This window comes from Heloderma suspectum, chromosome 4, assembly GCF_057233095.1.
Source record: "Heloderma suspectum isolate Gila_16-S chromosome 4, 16-S_ref, whole genome shotgun sequence".
NCBI classification, from domain to species: Eukaryota; Metazoa; Chordata; class Lepidosauria; order Squamata; family Helodermatidae; genus Heloderma; species Heloderma suspectum.
In genome coordinates this window covers 303581113-303600575 of record NC_139461.1, presented here as the reverse complement: position 1 = coordinate 303600575, position 19463 = coordinate 303581113, and the positions used below count along the sequence as shown (strand labels likewise).

General features: G+C 44.5%; 1 protein-coding gene across 1 annotated transcript in view; it reads right to left on the bottom strand.

Annotated features, from left to right (window-relative positions):
* Window positions 1-481: 481 nt before the first annotated feature.
* NTSR1 (neurotensin receptor 1) overlaps window positions 482-19463 on the bottom strand; it is a 158309-nt gene continuing 139327 nt past the window's right edge. The window contains exons 3-4 of the mRNA XM_084848414.1: window positions 5994-6084; window positions 482-1998 (exon numbers count right to left, since the gene is read on the bottom strand). Coding sequence (XP_084704540.1) covers window positions 1749-1998; window positions 5994-6084 — 341 coding nt within the window. The 3' untranslated portion in view covers window positions 482-1748. The remainder of the gene's footprint in view (window positions 1999-5993; window positions 6085-19463) is intronic.

The following is a 19463-nucleotide window of genomic DNA, read 5'->3' as shown; positions in this document are numbered from 1 at the left end:
TACTTTTCTCCTCCTCCTTCTCCTCCTCCTCCTCCTCCTCCTCCTCTTCTCTGTCTTCTTTTTAGCGCTGGGGTGTGTGTGTAAATTTCAGAAAATTCCTGAGTAGGGAATAGGGAAAGTAGGTTCAATTTTCCACTCAGGTTCAAGTCTCTACTCAGCCATGAAGCTTCCTGGGAGACTTTAGGCCAATCTTGTCCAACCTGGTGCCCCCCAAACGTTTTGGACTTCAACTCCCATCAGCCCCAGCCACCACAGCAATGGTCAGGAATTCTGGGAGTTGTAGTCTGGAGGGCACCAGGCTGGTGAGGGGTGCCTTAGGCTAATCGCCATCTCTAATCCTAATTTACCTCATCGGCTTATTTGTCAGGATAAAAATGGGGAGTAGGTAAGAACTATGCGTATGTCCTTAGCTCCTTGGAGAAAGGGTGGAATTGAAATGTAATAAACAAAAAAGATTAGGCTCTTTAGGCCAGAAGATGCTACTGTCTCTTTATTCATCATTCTACCTTGATCTGTTACACACAGTTAGTTAAACAAGCCCTTCCCATTTCTCCACTGCCGACTACCACCCCCGGATTTACTGTTCACTTACAATTTCCTAAGCTCTTGTTCCACCACTTCTAGTTCTCCCCCTGTAGATTTGAAAGCTCTCTGAGCAGGGCCTTTATCATTCTTCTGCTCTGTACAGCACCCAGCATATTATTGGCACAAAATGAGGGTTACACAGTTGTAGATGTAGCAGAAGAACTTGATCACTAATCAAAATGGACTCCCTCTTCCTCTCCATCCCAAGCAAATTTCAATAGTAAACAGAAGTTACAAACTCCCTGCCTTTCTCTCTCTTTTTAAAGCAGGCATCTTGTTGCTTAGTAAACCCTTTGCTAACATCATAGCTACTCTGTGTAAATATGCTTATTTAGTGTAGCTGTGACTGGTGGCTTTGATCAAAGAAGTTGGCCCTGCCATGTCAGGCACATTCAAAATGGACAACAACAAAGAAAATGGTTCCCTGGGTGAAAAAGTCTGAAATATTGTTCTCTGAAACTAAACCCAATATGGCACCATGGAACCACGAAGGCATTCCCCCGTGTGAAACAAAAGGGGAGTTCTCCCAAATCTTGGGTACAGAACCTGAATTCAGAGCTAATTCCAAAAATACAATAATAACCTCATTCCCTGAGTATTGCATGCCCTTCTTTATTGAATAGTTTACATTCCTCATTCTGTAAAGTCCTGTTGAAGAAGTTTCCCTTCCCCCACCCTAAAAAACAACCCCCTTTCACTAAAAAACAACAACCCAGCCGCAATGCCTATCCAGCCTCCATATCATTTTATAATCTCAAGATCACCAGGAGTGGGGATCTCAATCTTGTTCAATGTTCCCATAGCACTTTTAAGCTGAGAAATGGGTGGACTGCAGTATAAGAGGCATTCAAGCTTAGCCAACATTGACTCCATAAATGCTACAGTTTCCTGGATGACATCACAGACAACTTCTATGCTGGATCAAAATGACAAAACATGGAGACATTACTCACAAGAGGCAGAGGCCAATGCATTAATATAACCCCAAAGTTAACCTGTAGAACAGACACCGACTCGTTCCAATGTATGACAACCAGCTAAACACATTCATGCTATGGTGAATTTGGAGGCCATGTATAAAAGCAGTACAGCCCTCTTCACAAGTTCCAATTCTGTCTTGAATTGAGACCCTTATTCTTCCCTTCATTGGCAATGCCCAATTCTCAGTAGGTGGTTTCTCTGGTGACTTGGCTGGAAAAAGTATGGTTGCTGGAGATGCTGTTGGACTTCCTGTTAAACTTGGTTCTCTTCTTCTTCTTCCTCCATGGCAGGCACATGAACATGAGCGTTGAGAGGAAGATTTGGCGGAAGTTAGCAGACACCAGGTTGTAGAGGACCGGGTTGATGGCTGAACTGACGTAGAAGAGGATGTTTGTCAGCATGTAGAAGTAGTGGTAGAAGTCATAAAGGAAGCTGATGGAAGAGAAGAAGAAGACGAGACACCCTAAACTAAGCAAGACAATATGAGGCAAGGAGAATGGCAGGAAACATCATCTAGGTGAGACAAATTCAGCAAGTGTACATCTTTTTCACCAGATTCTCAAGGATGGAACATCTGGTCATTAGGCAAGGATGTGATCCTAACAAAAAAAAAAAACACTGCATCAGAATGTTTGGGTGTTTTTCCTTCCCACTATCAGGGGCATTTTAATTCAGCATCAGCAGTAGGGTAAGAAGCCCAGCATAAGGCTCCCAGGAATGGGAGATTGTAAGGATATAGAGAAAAAAGAACCAGAGGCAAAGAAGTTCCTCTTTTTACCCTGGGAGCAACAAATTGAGGAGAGTATCTTTTACACTGGAAAGAGGCTATATTTCAAGTCACAGTACCAATAGGGATCAGAAAAAACAGCTGTAAGGCTGGAAACCAAAATAAAAAAAGGAACAGCTGCACCAGTTGAATTCCCAATACATTTTGACATGGGTCTTTATCAAAGGAATTACAAACGTTTAGATATTTTTCTGGAGGATTCCCTCTCCTTTACTTCCTTGAGTCATCTTTGGAAGAAGGGGAATCTTCCAAAAAAGTCTCTATGAGTTTTTCCCTTGATAAAGACCTGTGTTGAAATGCACTGGGAATTCAATTGGTGCAGCTGTTCCATTTTTGATTTTGCCATGTTTCAAATCCCAGTAAAAGTAAGAAGGAAGCCATCGGAATGTGGGTTTTGTGTTCCAATTGGTCATTTAGCACAGGGGTGGGTAACATGTAGCACTTGGGTGGGATGCCCCTCCCCTCCAGTGCAGTCCCTGCCACCCTTTGCTGCCCCCAAAATTATAAAACAATTTTAAACAAAAAAAATGGCATCCATAGCAGCTATAAAGCACCAAAGGGATTAAATTTAGCTTGGAAACAAGTTAAATTTAACCGGTTTTGCCCTCTACAGCACTATGGATTCATTTCCCCCTTTTTTCTTTTTTTTGGGGGCAACCCTGTGGACTGCATAGTGCCCTGTGGACTGCATGGCCCCCAGACCACTTTAAGTTGCCCACCCCTGATTTAGCAGCACCTCTTGTCCCAGCTTGGAGCTAAAGCTGAGACAATGTAGCACTGTAGCCTTGCAGTAGCCTGCACCTAAACAATAAAGGTGGGTCCACAGTTGGGGTGTCTGTATGAACATCAGAGGTCCCTAATTCAAGGACAGAACGTATTTGAGATTCACAAGACTTCTCCATGGAGATAGGATCGTATTGACTGGATTCCCAGTCAAAAAGTTTAACTCTACCCCTGTGAATCTTCAGTGGGATGGTTCCATTACTTTGATATTTGCAGTGTTATATTAATTGTGTTGGTTGCTAATTTATTGTCATTTAGGGTTTTGTTTTGTTTTAAAAACAATATTATTGTAACTACCGCAAGGGCATCTGGCATTTGGGTGGTATATAAATTTAACAAACAAACATAAATAACACTGAGCTGTGCATCAACCACAGCTTGATAACCATGGACAAAATCCTGAGCTACCAAGCTGTGCCTTGTAGCCAGTGGCTCACCTCATGGGGCAGCAGAACACCAATCCAAGGTTCTATTCCTAGTTCTAGCCCCCTGGGCTCCTGACATTGGGATCAGGGTCATTGCTCAGTGGTAGAAAGAACATACTTTGCATGCAGGTGGTTTGAGGTGCAATCTCTGATATCTCCAGGTAATGGATCTCTGGTAAGAGAGCTCAGGTAGGAGAGGGACAGCAACCTTGATATTCTGGGGAACAGCTGCCACTTAGAGGAGACAATACTGGGTAAAATGGCTCCAATTGTCTGAGTCCATATTAGGCAGCTTATTGTTCCTTTATTGGGTTCCTCCTGGAATCATTTTGTACAAGTGAACAAAAAAGATAGGCTTCTGCAGCCCTGGAATTTTGACGTCTCTTTTCCTGTTCTGGAAAAACTGGGAAATTTCAGGGAAAATTGGTGGGGGGGGGGAATGAGAAAACTTCTGAAGAAATATTGCCACTTTCAAAACCATCAGTGATGTTTTGTTAACTGCATGGTAGGGATTTAATTTGGATCTTCACCTCTGCCTGGTTTTGACAATGCACCTAGCTCTGGCCACTCTAGAACCTGATCCCCGCCTATTTTAGACCACATTTCTGCTTCTTGGACTGACCACCTTAGTCCTGGAATCCAATTACCTGGAGTGTGTCCACTGCTGAAACCTGACAAAAATACTCCAAAGCCAGTGGAGGCTGGTGGCTCTGATGTCAATGGGGCAGTGGTTCTGCTCTGGGTTTCAGTTAGAACCAGTCAGAACTCTAAATGAGTTATCGGCAGCACCTTGGATAGCTCCGTTAGAGTTCTGACTGGTTCTAACTGAAACCCGGAGCTGATTCACTACCCCGTGACATTGGAGCTACCAGTCTCCACTGTCCAAAGCATAGCTGAGCACTTATATCTCCAAGCAGAGACTAATGACAGAGTCAAGGGAAGTTGCAGAGAATTTAAAAGGAGAGAGATCTGGACTGAAGTCGTGCACTGTGGCCCTACTGAATGGCCTCCAAATGGGCCCTCTGCTTTCTCATGGGGACAGAACCCTAGGAGAACAAACAGCATGGGCGCATTCAGTTGCCTTGCCCAAGCCAAGCTTCAGGTTCAGGTTCGGGGCCTGGCACCTTGGTCTTACTTTTGGGACGTTCCAATTTGACCTGATGGATTCAGGGGCTATGATACCCCCTGGTCAAACTGCATAGTCAAACTATGGCATCCGCCAGAAGCGGGAGGGTGCAAATGCACTGATGTTTTGCTTGTGGGCTTCCCATTGGGGCATCTGGTTGGCCACTGTGAGAACAAAATGCTGGACTAGGTAGAACTTTGGTCTGTGTGGCTCTTCTTATGTTCTTGTGAACCTGGCTCAAGGCTCAACCAAATCTTCTACCCTTGAAGGAGGAAGGAAAGGGAGGGGTGCTGAGCCATTACCCAGCTAGAATATCCAGCCTTTTTCCTCATCCAATTGCTGTCATCTGCCAAGAGGTCAGGAGTTAGCTGCGGTTAGGAATGGGCAAATCTGTCAGTTTTGCTTTCTCCTGCCTTTGGTTTTATTTTTATTTTTTTAAATCTCAAGTTCTTTCTCTCCTGTACAATAACTTGGAGAGGACCATGACATACCTGATAGCCATATAGCTGTTAAAGATGAGGAGCTGGTCAGAAAAAAGAGATGGCAACCCTGATTCAGCACTAACATAGTTGAATGCACAGGGACTCAAATCCAGACTTTTAAGAGCAAAGCACTCAAAGCCCTGGGTCTGGGTGGATGAATCTGTCAGTTTTGATTTCTCCCACATCCAGTTTTTAAAAATCTTAAGTTCTTTTTATTCTGAATATGGAGAACCTTACAAAGTTTGGTAAATTCTTATTTTCTTTCTTTCTTTCGATACTGCACAATAGCCGAAGTTCTCTGGGCAGTTCACAAAAATTAAAACCACAAAGTACAGCATAAAAACAATATCAAATGTAAAAACTTAAAACTACAGTGTAGAAGTACAACCAGAATAAAATCTAGCCAGCAATGATTTATTGTATTATAATAAAGAGATTTAAAATACAGATTTAAAACAGCAGAGCTAAAAGACTAGAGTGCTAAAATGCAGAGAAAACAAAAAGGTCTTCACCTGGTGCCAAAAGGAGTACAACATAGGTGCCAGGCGAACCTCTCTAGGGAGCTCATTCCACAGCTGGGGTGCCACAGCAGAAAAGGTCCTCTTCCTAGTTGCCACCCACCTCACTTCCTTTGGTAGGGGCTCCCGGAGAAGGACTGCTGAAGATCCTTAATGAACTGAACTGCAATTCTAGCTGTGTGTGTGTGTGTGTGTGTGTGTGTATGTGACTGTGGCGATGGGGGCGGGCAGGGATAAGGCTGGGTGAGTGGCAATACAATTGGCTTAAAGCATTCAGCGATTAATGTTCAGAAATAAGTTACTCACTCTGACCACTGATTTTCTGGCACATAGCAATACATAAGTCGCCGTACATGATACGGAAGCCAGCAGACCACAAAGGCAATCACAACGGCTCCTGCAATGGACAAAATTACCAATTAGTCTCCGTACTCTTGTTGCATTGCAAGGCGAGTTGATGATTTGCATCCTGTGTTTTGTTAACCGGCATCACCATCGTACAACCAGTGTAAGAGCTAGTTCATTTTGCAGTCTGTTGTCATTGGTTGGATTCTTAGAAACGCAAGCTCATTTTAGTCTGTCTTGAATTTCTTCAGCATCCCTACTTGCTACTGTTTAACAATTCAGGCTTGGGAAAAGGGTGGGCGAAGCTGAATCCCTGTTTCCTAACTCTCAAGGGTGTCCTGTAAGGTCTGAAAGCCTCTGGCTCAGGCTGAGGTGGATGTAAATGGTGGCAGTAAACTACCTTGGCAATAGTTTGCCCCTGCCTACACTGCTGGGAATTAGAGTATGCCCTTCCACCCTTCACAGCCATGAATGATGGGCATTGTTGTCCAAAGCATCTGGAAGGCACTAGGTTGTGAAAGGCTAAGCTAAGTTCACCATTGGAAAGAGTGATGATAGGCAGCTGTTCATTTTGCATCCAGTTACTCTACCTACTGCATATATGTTGTTGTCATTCTGTGCATGTGTGTGTGTGTTTTAGCATCATTGGTTTTTCTGCCTCTGTTAGCACTTTATGCCTGAGGGTCATCTGTTCAACAGGAGTTCAGTCTATACCAGAAAAAAAACAACAACTCTCCTTGTCCAAACAGAAGATTGGACCATTCTTTTGGAAACCTATATTGTGTGACACAGGAGAAGACTTGGGTCTATTTCCAGTGAACAGACAAATCCATTTCAGAATCTGATCTTCTAATTTGTCAGTGCATTGGGAGCAAGGTTCTCATTTTGAGGCAGCAAGTTGTTTGAAATTCTGCAACACACTGAACAGGTTGGATGCATGAGAAGACACGGTCCTCAAATTTGAGTTAAGTCCTGGGTGCATTGATCAGAGACAGGCGATAAAGCAGTCTAGCCAAGCAATATTCCTTCATCATCACCATCAACAACAACAACAAACCCAGCTCCAAAAGTAAAACAGGAAAATCCGCAGTCCAAATTGAGTTGGCAACATGGAGAACTGGTTTCGTGTAGCGGCTAAGAGATTGTGCCATGAACTGTGAAATCTCCATTTCAAATAGTTGACAGCTGGCTGGACACTGTGTGAACAGAATGCTGGACTAGGTGGACCCTTGGTCTGATCCAGCAGGGCTCTTCTTATGCTCTTAAATCTCTCTTTTGCCTTGAGCACATGGTTTGGGACCAGGCTACCTAAAATCTCCCCTGTGAGCCTGCCTGGGTTTTATAATCTTTGGGTGACACCTTTCTTTCACTACCACTGCCTTCAGAACAGGGCTGGCCTTAGGGGTGGGTGAGCTGGGCGGTCACTTGCACTGAACTGAGGGGGGCGTCAAGCTGAGCTCAACAGCTGTGTTTTTTGAATGTACTGTCTGCAGTGAGCTACAGTGAGAAAAAGCGAGTGTATGTAACGTTTCTTTCAAGTTTCTACAGGTTCTTTGGGTTCTAACTACAAAAATATTAGCTTCAATTAGCTTTAGAGTATGTATCTTTTTCATTTTCCACTTTGATGCCATTTGTGCTAGGTAAAAATCAGTGGAACACAGCTTTACTTTCAGGCAATGTTACCGAGCGCGTAGCACTTCAAATACTGTAAACGTTACCAGCGCTATAGAAATAATAGTAAAACAAAGCCATAAGCTCTAGGAGGCCAGCTGGATCCTTTTTTTAAATTTATAACTTTTCTTTATTATGTGTAAAGATAAAAATAATGGATATTCTAAAATTAAGAATGCTTACCGAAAGATAGGACCTGCTACATGACGAAAAAGTATTGTAAGTAAAACCTGTGATAGTTCTGCTGTGTTGCATAGCGCACGGCCACTGCTCAGAATGTGGCTTTTTGAACTTGTGCAAACTGTAGCACAGTGGCTGAGAGATCAAGGCAACGAGAGCAATGTCATTCTTGATGGACATCACACGTGAACCAGGCCCCATAAATTGTCCGGATGGCCCTGCAAAACTGACTGGGGTGGGGTGGGGAAGGCACCGAAGGCACTATTTATCTTAGGGCCAGCCCTGCTTCAGAGGTGTATTTCATGGGGATATGAGAGACGGCCATTTCGCTGGCTGCTCCCAGATGGTGGAACTCCCTCCTGACAAAAGCTAGGTAGCCCCCACTCGGCTGTCCTTCCACCAGCAGGCAAAGACCTTTTTATTTAGCCTGGCCTTTGGCATCTAAGCAGGCGTTGCCTTTATTCTATTATTGCTGTGTTTTTCATTGTATTTTTAATGGATTTATTATTTCAATAAATAATGAAGTTTTTATTCATCTATGATTGTAAGCTGCCTTGAGTGCCATTTTCTTGGTAGAAAGGCGGGGTACAAATCAAATAAAAATAAATAAAGAAATAAATGGCTCTAGGCCCAGTCAAGGTTTCTCCAACCCAGTCCTCTCCAGATATTTTGGACTATAGCTTCCATTAGCCCCAGTCAGCATGGACAATGGGCAGGGATGATGGGAGTTGTAGTCTAAAACATCTGGAGGTTGCTGGTTTGGGGAAGGCTAGCTTAGGCCAGGGCCAGGGGTGGGCAGAAAGTAGATATCCAGACTTCAACACCAGAAGCCCCTGCTCACATGGCCAGTGTTCAGGGTTGTTGGGAACTGAAGTCCAAAATAAGTGAAGATCTACTTTCTGCCCATCCCTGGCTTAGACCAAATATGGATAACACTACTTACTCACCTACCTTACAGGCTTGGTGTGAGGACTATGACAAGATAATAGCTGTAAGTGCTTTGAATGAAGCATTAGGGATGTACATTTGTTTTTAAAATGAATGAAACATTATAACCATAGAATCATAGAATAGTAGGGTTGGAAGGGGCCTACAAGGCCATTGAGTCCAACCCCCTGCTCAATGCAGAAATCCAAGTCAGAGCATCCCTGACAGATGACTGTCCAGCCTCATCTTGAACGCCTCCAGTATGGGAGAGCCCACCACCTCCCTAGGTAATTGGTTCCATTGTCGTATCGCTCTAACAGTCAGGAAGTTTTTCCTGATGTTCAGCCAGGGTCTGGCTTCCTGTAACTTGAGCCCATGATTCCGTGTCCTGCACACTGGGATGATTGAGAAGAGATCCTGGCCTTCCTCTCTGTGACAACCTTTCAAGTACTTGAAGAGCGCTATCATATCTCCCCTCAGTCTTCTCTTCTCAAGGCTAAACCTGTCCAGTTCTTTCAGTCTCTCTTCATAGGGCTTTGTTTCCAGCCCCCTGATCATCTTTGTTGCCCTCCTCTGAACCCTCTCCAGTTTGTCTGCATCCTTCTTAAAGTGTGCTGGTGCACCTTCCACCGCCCCTGCTGCCGCCCCTTCCGCCGCGCCGCTGCTGCACTGCTGCCAAAGGTAAGCTTCGTCCCTGGGGGTTCCGCGGGGCAGGTGGGGGGGTAGGAGGCTATTCCGCCACAGATTCCGGGGGGCAGAATGCCAGTGCATTCGGCCTCACTGGAATCTGTGGTGGAATTCTCTGCCATCCCTAGTTCTGAGAGCTCTTCTGCCAGTTCCTTTATTCCTCTAGGATGCAGTTCATCTGGCCCTGGAGATCTGAACTTATTCAAAGTAATTAGGTGTTCCTTGACCATATGCCTATTGATCTCAAGCTGCAATCCTGCCCCTTCAGCCTGTACTTCGCCTTTGCCAGTGGGGTCATAGACCCTCTTTTGGGAGAAGACTAAGCCAAAGTAGGAATTCAACACCTCTGCCTTTTCTTTGTCATCTGTTATCGTTTTGCCATCCTTATTTAATAGCAGAACAACCATTTCTTTCCTCTGCCTTTTACTTAGGGATATCAGAAAATTCCACAACGGATCTCAGTGAGGCCGAATGCCAGTGCATTCGGCCCCCCGAAAACTGTCACAGAACGACGCCCCCGCCCCCCAACCCACGAAAGGCGCGCAGGACAAAGTGCCCGCTGCCCCTGCCTCATGAAAGGCGCGCAAAATGGAGCACTTACCTGCTCCTGTCCACGCTGCTGTGCGAATGGCGGCTGTCCTGTGGCCGCCATTCGCTTTCTCCTCCTTCAGCCGTGATAGGCTACGTAAATACTTACGTAGCGTATCACGGCTAACGTAGGGATGCCATTTGTGTCCCTGCGGAGGCCATGATAGGCTACATAAGTATTTAAGTAGCCTATCACGGTGGTGGGGGGGGAAACCCCAGCATATGCAAATGGCGGTAGCCGTTTTTTTCCTCCCTGCCATGATAGGCTACATAAATATTTACGTAGCCTATCACAGCAAGGGGAAAAAAAACCCAGCCTACACAAATGGCTGTGGCTACCGCCATTTGCGTATGCTGGGATTTCCCCCCTGCCGTGATAGGCTACGTAAATATTTATGTAGCCTATCACGGCTCACTACAGGGACGCAAATGATGGCGGCTACGACAGCTGCCATTTGCGTCCCTGCAGGGCTGCCCAGCGGCCGGATGTGTGGCTGCGGGTGGGCGGCCGGAGCTGGCCGGCGGCTCTGCGGCTTGGCTGCAGAGCGGAGCTGGCCAGCCAGGATTCCAGGGGGAGGCACAGAGTGCCTCCCCCCACCTGCGGAACCTGGCAGAGCCAGGTAAGCGGGGTTTCGTACACCCCTACTTTTACTATGCATGTAGCTGAAGAAAGCCTCTTTGTTGTTTTTAGCATCCCTCGCTAACCTTGGCTCGTTCTCAGCTTTAGCCTTCCTGACACCATCCCTGCAATTCTGTGCTACCTGTCTGTATTCTTCCTTTGTTACTTGGCCTTTGTTCCATTTCCTATATGTGTCCTTTTTTGTTTTCAGGTCATCCCTAAGCTTTTTGTGAAGCCACATTGGCTTCTTCTGTTGTCTTCCACCTTTTCTTCTTGTTGGAATTGTTTGTAATTCTGCCTTGAGAATTTCCTTTTTTAAAAGCTCCCACCCATCTTGGACTCCTTTTCTCGTTAGAGTCACTTGCCATGGGACCTTACTAATCATTGTTCTGAGTTTATTAGAAGCAGCTTTCCTAAAATCCAGGGAATGGGTTTGACTACACTCGGCTTTTGCTTCCTTTAGAACGAAGAACTCGAGTTGCTTTCCCCCAGAGTTCCTGTAACTGCTACTTTATCCACTAAGTCATCTCTGTTTGTTAGGATCACGTCAAGGATAGCCGATCCTCTAGTTCCTTCCTCTACTTTCTGTAGGAGGAAGTTATCTGCCACACAGGTCAGGAATTTTCTGGAGGGGCCATGTTTTGCAGAATTTGTCTCCCAACAAATATTGGGGAAATTGAAGTCCCCCATCACTACTACATCATGCTTCCTTGAAACATTGGCTATTCGCTTTTCAAAAGTTTCATCCTCATCTTCTCCTTGGTTGGGTGGCCGGTAGTAGACTCCGACCACCAGGTCCCTTTTATTCTTTGCTCCATTTATTTTGATCCAGATGCTCTCGATGGGGCTACCAAGCTCATCCTCCTGTATTTCTGTGCAGAGATACGTATTTTTCACATACAGTGCAACCCGTATGTGAAAAATATAAAAGCCGATTTTAGCTTTCTAAATTTTTAGCTTTGCTGTTTTAAATCTGTATTTTAAACTCCTGCACTGCTGCTAGGTTTTATTGTGGTTGCATTGTTATAGTGTGGTTTTAATGTTCTATATATTTTATATTGTTTTATTGTGTGCTGTTTGGTTTTAATTGTTGTGAACTGCCCAGAGAGCTTCGGCTATTGGGCGGTATAGAAATGAAATGAATGAATGAATGAATGAATGAATAAATAAATATTAGTTTCTCATTCATTTCAATCATCTGTCTTCAGATGAAAAAGTCTAAACAATCTGAAAGAGATTGTACAGGTCACCAAACTTCACCAAACTGCACAGTTCCATTTAGTTTAGGTAGCAGTTATTGGTATGTGCCTGTGTGCCTTATTAAATAGAAACAAGGACCCTTTCCCCCATCTGCCTGATATTTGGCAAATAAAATACATTGAAAGAGTACTAGAATATATGAAAAATGTTTGCCAGAGTTACAGGCAGGAGAAACAATAGAAGTCAAAAACCAATGAGAATAATGGAAATGAATTTATTTTATTTTAATTAATTAATCAATTAATTTCATTTCTATACCGCCCAATAGCTGAAGCTCTCTGGGTGGTTCACAAAAATTAAAACCAAACAGCACACAATAAAACAATTTAAAATATATAGAACATTAAAACCACAATATAACAATACAACCACAATAAAACCTAGCAGCAGTGCAGGAGTTTAAAATATAGATTTAAAACAGCAAAGCTAAAAATTTAGAAAGCTAAAATGCTAAAATGCCTGGGAAAATAAAAAGGTCTTCACCTGGCGCCGAAAGGAATACAATGTAGGCGCCAGGCGAACCTCACTAGGGAGCTCATTCCAGAGCCGGGGTGCCACAACAGAAAAAGCCCTCCTCCTAGTAGCCACCCACCTCACTTCCTTTGGCAGGGGCTCACGGAGAAGGGCCGCTGATGATGATCTTAAGGTCCGGGCAGGCACATATGGGAGGAGGCGATCCTTCAGGTAACCTGGCCCCAAGCCGTTAAGGGCTTTGAATGTTAACACCAGCACTTTGAATCGGGCCCGGAAATGGACTGGCAGCCAGTGCAGCTGGAAAAGTACTGGCGTAATATGAGCTCGCAGGCCAGTCCCTGTTAACAATCTTGCTGCCCTATTTTGGACCAGCTGAAGTTTCCGGACCATTTTCAAAGGCAGCCCCACGTATAACGCATTGCAGTAATCCAGACGAGAAGTTATCAGAGCATGGATAACTGTAGCAAGGCTATCTCTGTCCAGATAAGGGCGTAGTTGGTATACCAGCCTAAGCTGATAAAAAGTGCTCCATGCCACTGAGTTCACCTGTGCCTCAAGTGACAGTTCTGGATCCAAGAGCACCCCCAAACTATGAACCTGATCCTTTAGGGGGAGTGCAACCCCCTCCAGAACAGGTTGAATATCACCTAGCCGGGCAGACGAACCACCCACTAACAGTACCTCCATCTTGTCTGGATTGAGTTTCAGTTTATTGGCCCTCATTCAGTCCATTACCATGCCCAGGCACTGATTCAGAACAGCCACTGCCTCATCTGGTTTTGATGAGAAAGAAAGGTAGAGCTGGGTGTCATCCGCATATTGATGACACCTCAGCCCACACCTCCGGATAACCTCCCCTAGCAGTTTCATGTAGATGTTAAACAGCATGGGGGATAAAATAGAGCCCTGTGGAACCCCATGGCATAATTGCCATGGCACAGAGCAATAATCCCCCAGCACCACCTTCTGGAATTAGCCATCCAAGTAGGAGTGGAACCACTGTAGTGCAGTGCCTCCAACTCCCAACCTAGACAACCTATCCAGAAGGATACCATGGTCGATGGTATCGAAAGCCGCTGAGAGGTCCAGGAGAATCAACAGGGTCACACTCCCCCTGTCCCTCTCCCGGCAGAGGTCATCCCACAGGGTGACCAAGGCAGTTTCCATTCCAAAACCAGGCCTGAAGCCCGATTGAAATGGATCTAGATAATCCGTTTCATTCAACAGTGCCTGGAGCTGTCCTACAACCATCCGCTCAAGCACCTTGCCCAGGAAGGGGATGTTGGCCACTGGCCTATAATTGTTAACATCCTCTGGGTCCAGGTTAGGCTTTTTCAGGAGTAAATAATTTTTTATTTAAATTTATTAATTTATTTACCCTTTAGGGATCAGTTTACCCAAGATGATGAACAAAATGCAAGCATAAAAGTTTAAAAAATGCACTAGTATATTAAGCTTTCCAGTATAAAGCTGTGAAAATTTGAGGCCTACAGAGCCAAAGGGCAAAAAAGGGTCAGGTTTACAGGCCTAGGGTTTTTTGTTGGGAGGGGGTATCCCTCAGAGGAGTAGTTCATTTCCCCAGTTAAGTTAAAGTTTTATTTCCCCTGTTAAGTTTCATTTCTCCAGGTTCGAAACAGTACTTTTGGTTTTGAGGAAAGAGGGTATATAGACAGTGAGAGAGACAGTAAGAACAGAGTTAGGGAGACCAGAGCCTGAAGAGGGAGCAGGAAGAAGCAGCCCAGAGAAGTCCAAGTACAGCTAATAAAGGAACTTGCATTTTGCAACTTTTATTTTCTCTTAATGCCTTTTGTCTCACTCTGTTCTATTGTGTAAATACCTTTAGTGTGATTGCTTGCTTTAAATCTACTAGTAAACTGTTGTGGTTAAACCCTGTGTCTAGAGTGTCAATCACTCCACACCTACTGTCTAAACCCCAAGTTACTGGGAAGGGGAAGGTAAAAGAAGGAAGGTGGGACTCTTAAGGAGGCAAGAGGTCCTTAAGGAGTTGCTCAGGGGGTCCAAGTCAATGGCAGAGCCCTGACAAAAGCATATAAAAACCCAACACTACATCAAAATATAACTCAGGTGGTACAAAAACATCCCTAGAGCCACAGAAATAAAATACCAATAAAACAGCAGCATGATCAATAAAACCCCTTCATGGATCACTGCCTTGTTGTGGCAAAGGGGCTTGTGTAACTCAGTGAAGCCATAAGCTATATCATGCAGGGCCACCCAAGACGGACAGGTCATGGTGGAGAGTTCTGACAAAATGTGGTCTACTGGAGAAGGAAATGGCAACCCACTCCAGTATTCTTGCCAAGAAAACCCCATGGAACGTATCACAAGGCTAAAAGAGATGACGCCGGAAGATGAGCCCCTCAGGTCGGAAGGTGTCCAATATACTACTGGGGAAGAGCAGAGGGAATTCCCAAGTAGTGCCAGAAAGAGTGAAGCAGCTGGGCCAAAGCAGAAAGGACACTCAGCTGTGGATGTGTCTGGTGGTGAAAAGAAAGTCCGATGCTGTAAAGAACAATGTTGTTTAGGAACCTGGAATGTCAGATCAATGAATCAAGGTAAGCTGGAGGTGGTCAAACATGAGATGGCAAGATTGAACATCGACATCTTGGGAATCAGCGAACTAAAATGGACAGGCATGGGCGAACTTAATTCAGGTGACCATCATATCTACTACTGTGGGCAAGAATGCCTTAGAAGAAATGGAGTAGCACTCATAGTCAACAAAAGGGTGGGAAAAGCAGTAGTGGGGTACAATCTCAAAAAGGATAGAATGATCTCAGTAGAAATCCAAAGGCAAAACATTCAACATCACAGTAATTCAAGTCTATGCCCCAACCACTGAGGCCAAAGAAGCTGAGGTTGATAGGTTTTATGAAGACCTACAACACCTTCTAGAACTAACACCAAAAAAAGATGTCCTCTTCATCATAGGGGATTGGAATGCTAAAGTAGGAAGTCAAGAAATCACTGGGATAACAGGCAAGCATGGCCTTGGTGTACAAAATGAAGCAGGACAAAGGCTAATAGAGTTTTGCCAAGAGAACACGCTGATCATAGCAAACACTCTTTTCCAACAGCACAAGAGGCGACTCTACACATGGACATCACCAGATGGTCAATATCAAAATCAGATTGATTATGTCCTTTGCAGCTAAAGATGGAGAAGCTCTAGACAGTCAGTAAAAACAAGACCTGGAGCTGACTGTGGCTCAGATCACGAGCTTCTTATAGCAAAATTTTGGCTTAAATTGAAGGACGTAGGGAAAACAACTAAACCATTCAGGTATGACCTAAATCATATCCCTTATGAATATACAGTGGAGGTGAGGAATAGATTTCAGGGATTAGACCTGATAGACAGAGTGCCTGAGGAACTATGGACGGAGGTCCATAACATTGTTCAGGAGGCAGCAACTCAATCCATCCCAAAGAAAAAGGAATGCAAGAAAGCAAAGTGGCTGTCTGATGAGGCTTTACAAGTAGCTGAGGAAAGAAGGGAAGCGAAAAGCAAGGGAGAAAGGGGAAGATATATTCAACTGAATGCAGAGTTCCAGAGAATAGCAAGGAGAGACAAGAAGGCCTTCTTAAATGAACAATGCAAAGAAATCGAGGAAAACAATAGAATGGGAAAGACTAGAGATCTTTTCAAGCAAGAGAATTCCAGAAAAACGTCTATTTCTGCTTCATTGACTACGCTAAAGCCTTTGATTGTGTGGATCACAACAAACTGTGGCAAATTCTGAAAGAGATGGGAGTACCAGACCACCTTACCTGTCTCCTGAGAAACCTGTATGAGGGTCAAGAAGCAACAGTAAGAACCAGACATGGAACAACCGAGTGGTTCAAAATTGGGAAAGGAGTACGACAAGGCTGTATATTGTCGCCCTGCTAATTTAATTTATATGCAGAGTACATCATGAGAAATGCCGGGTTGGATGAATCACAGGTCGGAATTAAGATTGCCAGGAGAATTATCAACAACCTCAGATATGCAGACGATACCACCCTAATGGCAGAAAGCGAAGAGGATCTAAAGAGCCTCTTGTTGAGGGTGAAAGTAGAGAGTGCAAAAGCTGGTTTGAAACTCAACATTAAAAAAACTAAGATTATGGCATCTGGCCCCATCACTTCCTGGCATATAGAAGGGGAAGAAATGGAAGCAGTGACAGATTTTACTTTCTTGGGCTCCAAGATCACCGCAGACGGTGATTGTAGCCATGAAATTAAAAGACGCTTGCTCCTTGGGAGGAATGGCACACCTAGACAGCATAGTAAGAAGCAGAGACATCACCTTGCTGACAAAGGTCCGTCTAATCAAAGCTATGGTTTTCCCAGTAGTAATGTATGGCTGTGAGAGCTGGATTATAAGGAAGGCTGAGCGCCGAAGAATTGATGCTTTCGAACTGTGATGCTGGAGAAGACTTACGAGTGCCCTGGACTGCAAGGAGGTCAGATCAGTCAATCCTAAAGGAAATCAACCCTGAGTGCTCATTGGAAGGACAGATACTGAAACTGAAGCTCAAATATTTTGGCCACCTAATGTGAAGAGAAAACTCCCTGGAAAAGACCCTGATGCTGGGAAAGATTGAAGGCAAAAGGAGAAGGGGACAGCAGAGGATGAGATGGCTAGATAGCATCACCGATGCAATGAATATGAACTTGAGCACACTCCGGGAGAGAGCACAGGACAGGAAGGCCTGGCGTGCTATGGTCCATGGGGTCACGAAGAGTTGGACACAACTTAACGACTGAACAACAATGAGCAATAAAACACATCAGTTGAAAGCCATTTGAAACAGCTGGGTTTTTAAAGCCTTCTTAAATGCTGGAACTGAGGGGTCAACTACCCATCCCTCGGGGGGGGGGATTCCATAGAGTAGGGACCACTACTGAGCGGGCCCTGTCTCCAGAACACACCAATCTAACTGATCTTAAAGGCAGACCACCGAAGAGACCCTTTGACACTGATCTTAAAGCATGCTCAGGCTCATTAAAGGCCCAAACCAGCACTTCAGATAGTTCCAGAAACAAATTGGTAACCAGTGTAACTGGTACACACCCAGTATAATGTGTATAATCCAGTATAATCAGGAAGCCAGATTCTGGCTGAACATCAGGAAAAACTTCCTGACTGTTAGAGCAATACGACAATGGAACCAAGTACCTGGGGAGGTGGTGGGCTCTCCCACTGGAGGCATTCAAGACGAGGCTGGACAGCCATCTGTCAGGGATGCTCTGACTTAGATTCCTGCATTGAGCAGGGGGTCGGACTCGATGGCCTTGTAGGCCCCTTCCAACCCTACTATTCTATGATTCTATGATTCTGACCATTTAGCCCTAATAAGCACCCAACTGGCCACATTCTCCTTGTTAATTATTAATTATGCTTAATAATTTTGTCTTCAACTAGCAAATGGACCCCGCTTCACATGGGTTGGAACTGCCTTTCTTAGGCTGATACAGAGAAGCCTTCAAGCAAACCTACAGAGCTGTCACAGTTGGACACATGGTGTCCACCCTGCCTGAGTGAAGGCACGTAGGCTGGCACCTCTAGGCACAGACCCTGCCATGGTCTTCCCCTATAACCCCCTGAGGGAGGGCTCTGTCCACTCCATCCCCCTTACCTGGAGCTGCCCCACAGCAGATGGGAGGGGGCAGGCCTATTACTCGGCCTACTCATCTTCCCATGCTTCAAACTATGCTTGTTCTTACTGTGTCTTCTTTTCTCAATATTTGGGGCTTGGTTTCTTTTCAATGTCTAAAAAACATGAAAACCATGAATGTTGTATGGTTAAAATCTGCTCACTGCAGTGCTAAATTGTGATGGGAAGTTTGGGTGAAATGGAACAAATAGTATTAAACCAGTATATCTTAAAAAAAAAAATGATTTGCCACCTTTATGGTTCAAGATGTTGGTCAAAATTTTCACTATGCCTAAAACCATCCCCAATAGAAGTAGAACAAATCCAAAAAGTTGCATAACAATCAGATGTAATGTTTTGAGTCCACTGGGGACATACAAACAAATACTTCCATTTATGTATAAAGAAGAAGAAGAAGCAGCAGTAGCAGCAGCAGCAGCAGCAGCTTTATACTAATTTACCAGAACAGACGTTAAACTAACTGGCCTGTAATTTCCCAGATCCCTCCTGGATCACATTTTAAAAATTGGCATTACATCGGCCACACTCCATTCCTCTGGTTCAGAGGCTGATCTTAGGGACATGTTACAGATTTTTGTTAGAAGATCAGCAATTTCACATTTCAGTTCTTTAAGAACTCTTGGATGGATACCATCTGCTTTGGCCTAATCATTTGAACCTGTGGGGAGAGGGAGAGAGATGAAAAAGAATAGAATAGAAGAATGTACAGCCAGAAGAAGCTGACTGAGGAGAGGAAAGAGAAGAAATCAGAGGGAACAAAGCTATGTCTCCCTGCATTGGTACTCTTCTGCTGAGAGACCCACTGAATAGGTTCCCTGATTACCTGGCCCAGCTTGGGACTCCACCTTCATTTAATTCATGGCAAACATGACAGAAGGGGGAAGGGCAAACCCCACGATTGATAGCTGGTTGGGACGTACGAGATTTTTATTTCTGTTCACTAATCATCTGAACTTGCCCTGTTCACAACCCCAAATGTGAATGGGAGTGCATTTCTCAAAGAATGTTTGCACATTCCCGAATTTGCGATTGTGTTCAGAAAATGTGATGGTGTTTTGTTTTGTTTTAAAAGCACACTTTGAAATGTGCATTTTTTTTTTAAAAAATTCACATTCACATGCTCTAGTCAATGGGGGAGAAGTCCACAGTTTTGAAACATGTGCACAGAAATGTGTATGTGCACTTTTCCCATTTGAACAAATAGGAAAATATGCTGCAAACGAAAACAGGATAGAGCCAAAGCAAGCTTTGAAGTGAAATTCAAAGAATATCAGTGAGCTTGAACATCCCTGGTTCTCCCATCCCTAATAGCTGGTGACATAGCGTAATATTGCATTTGGT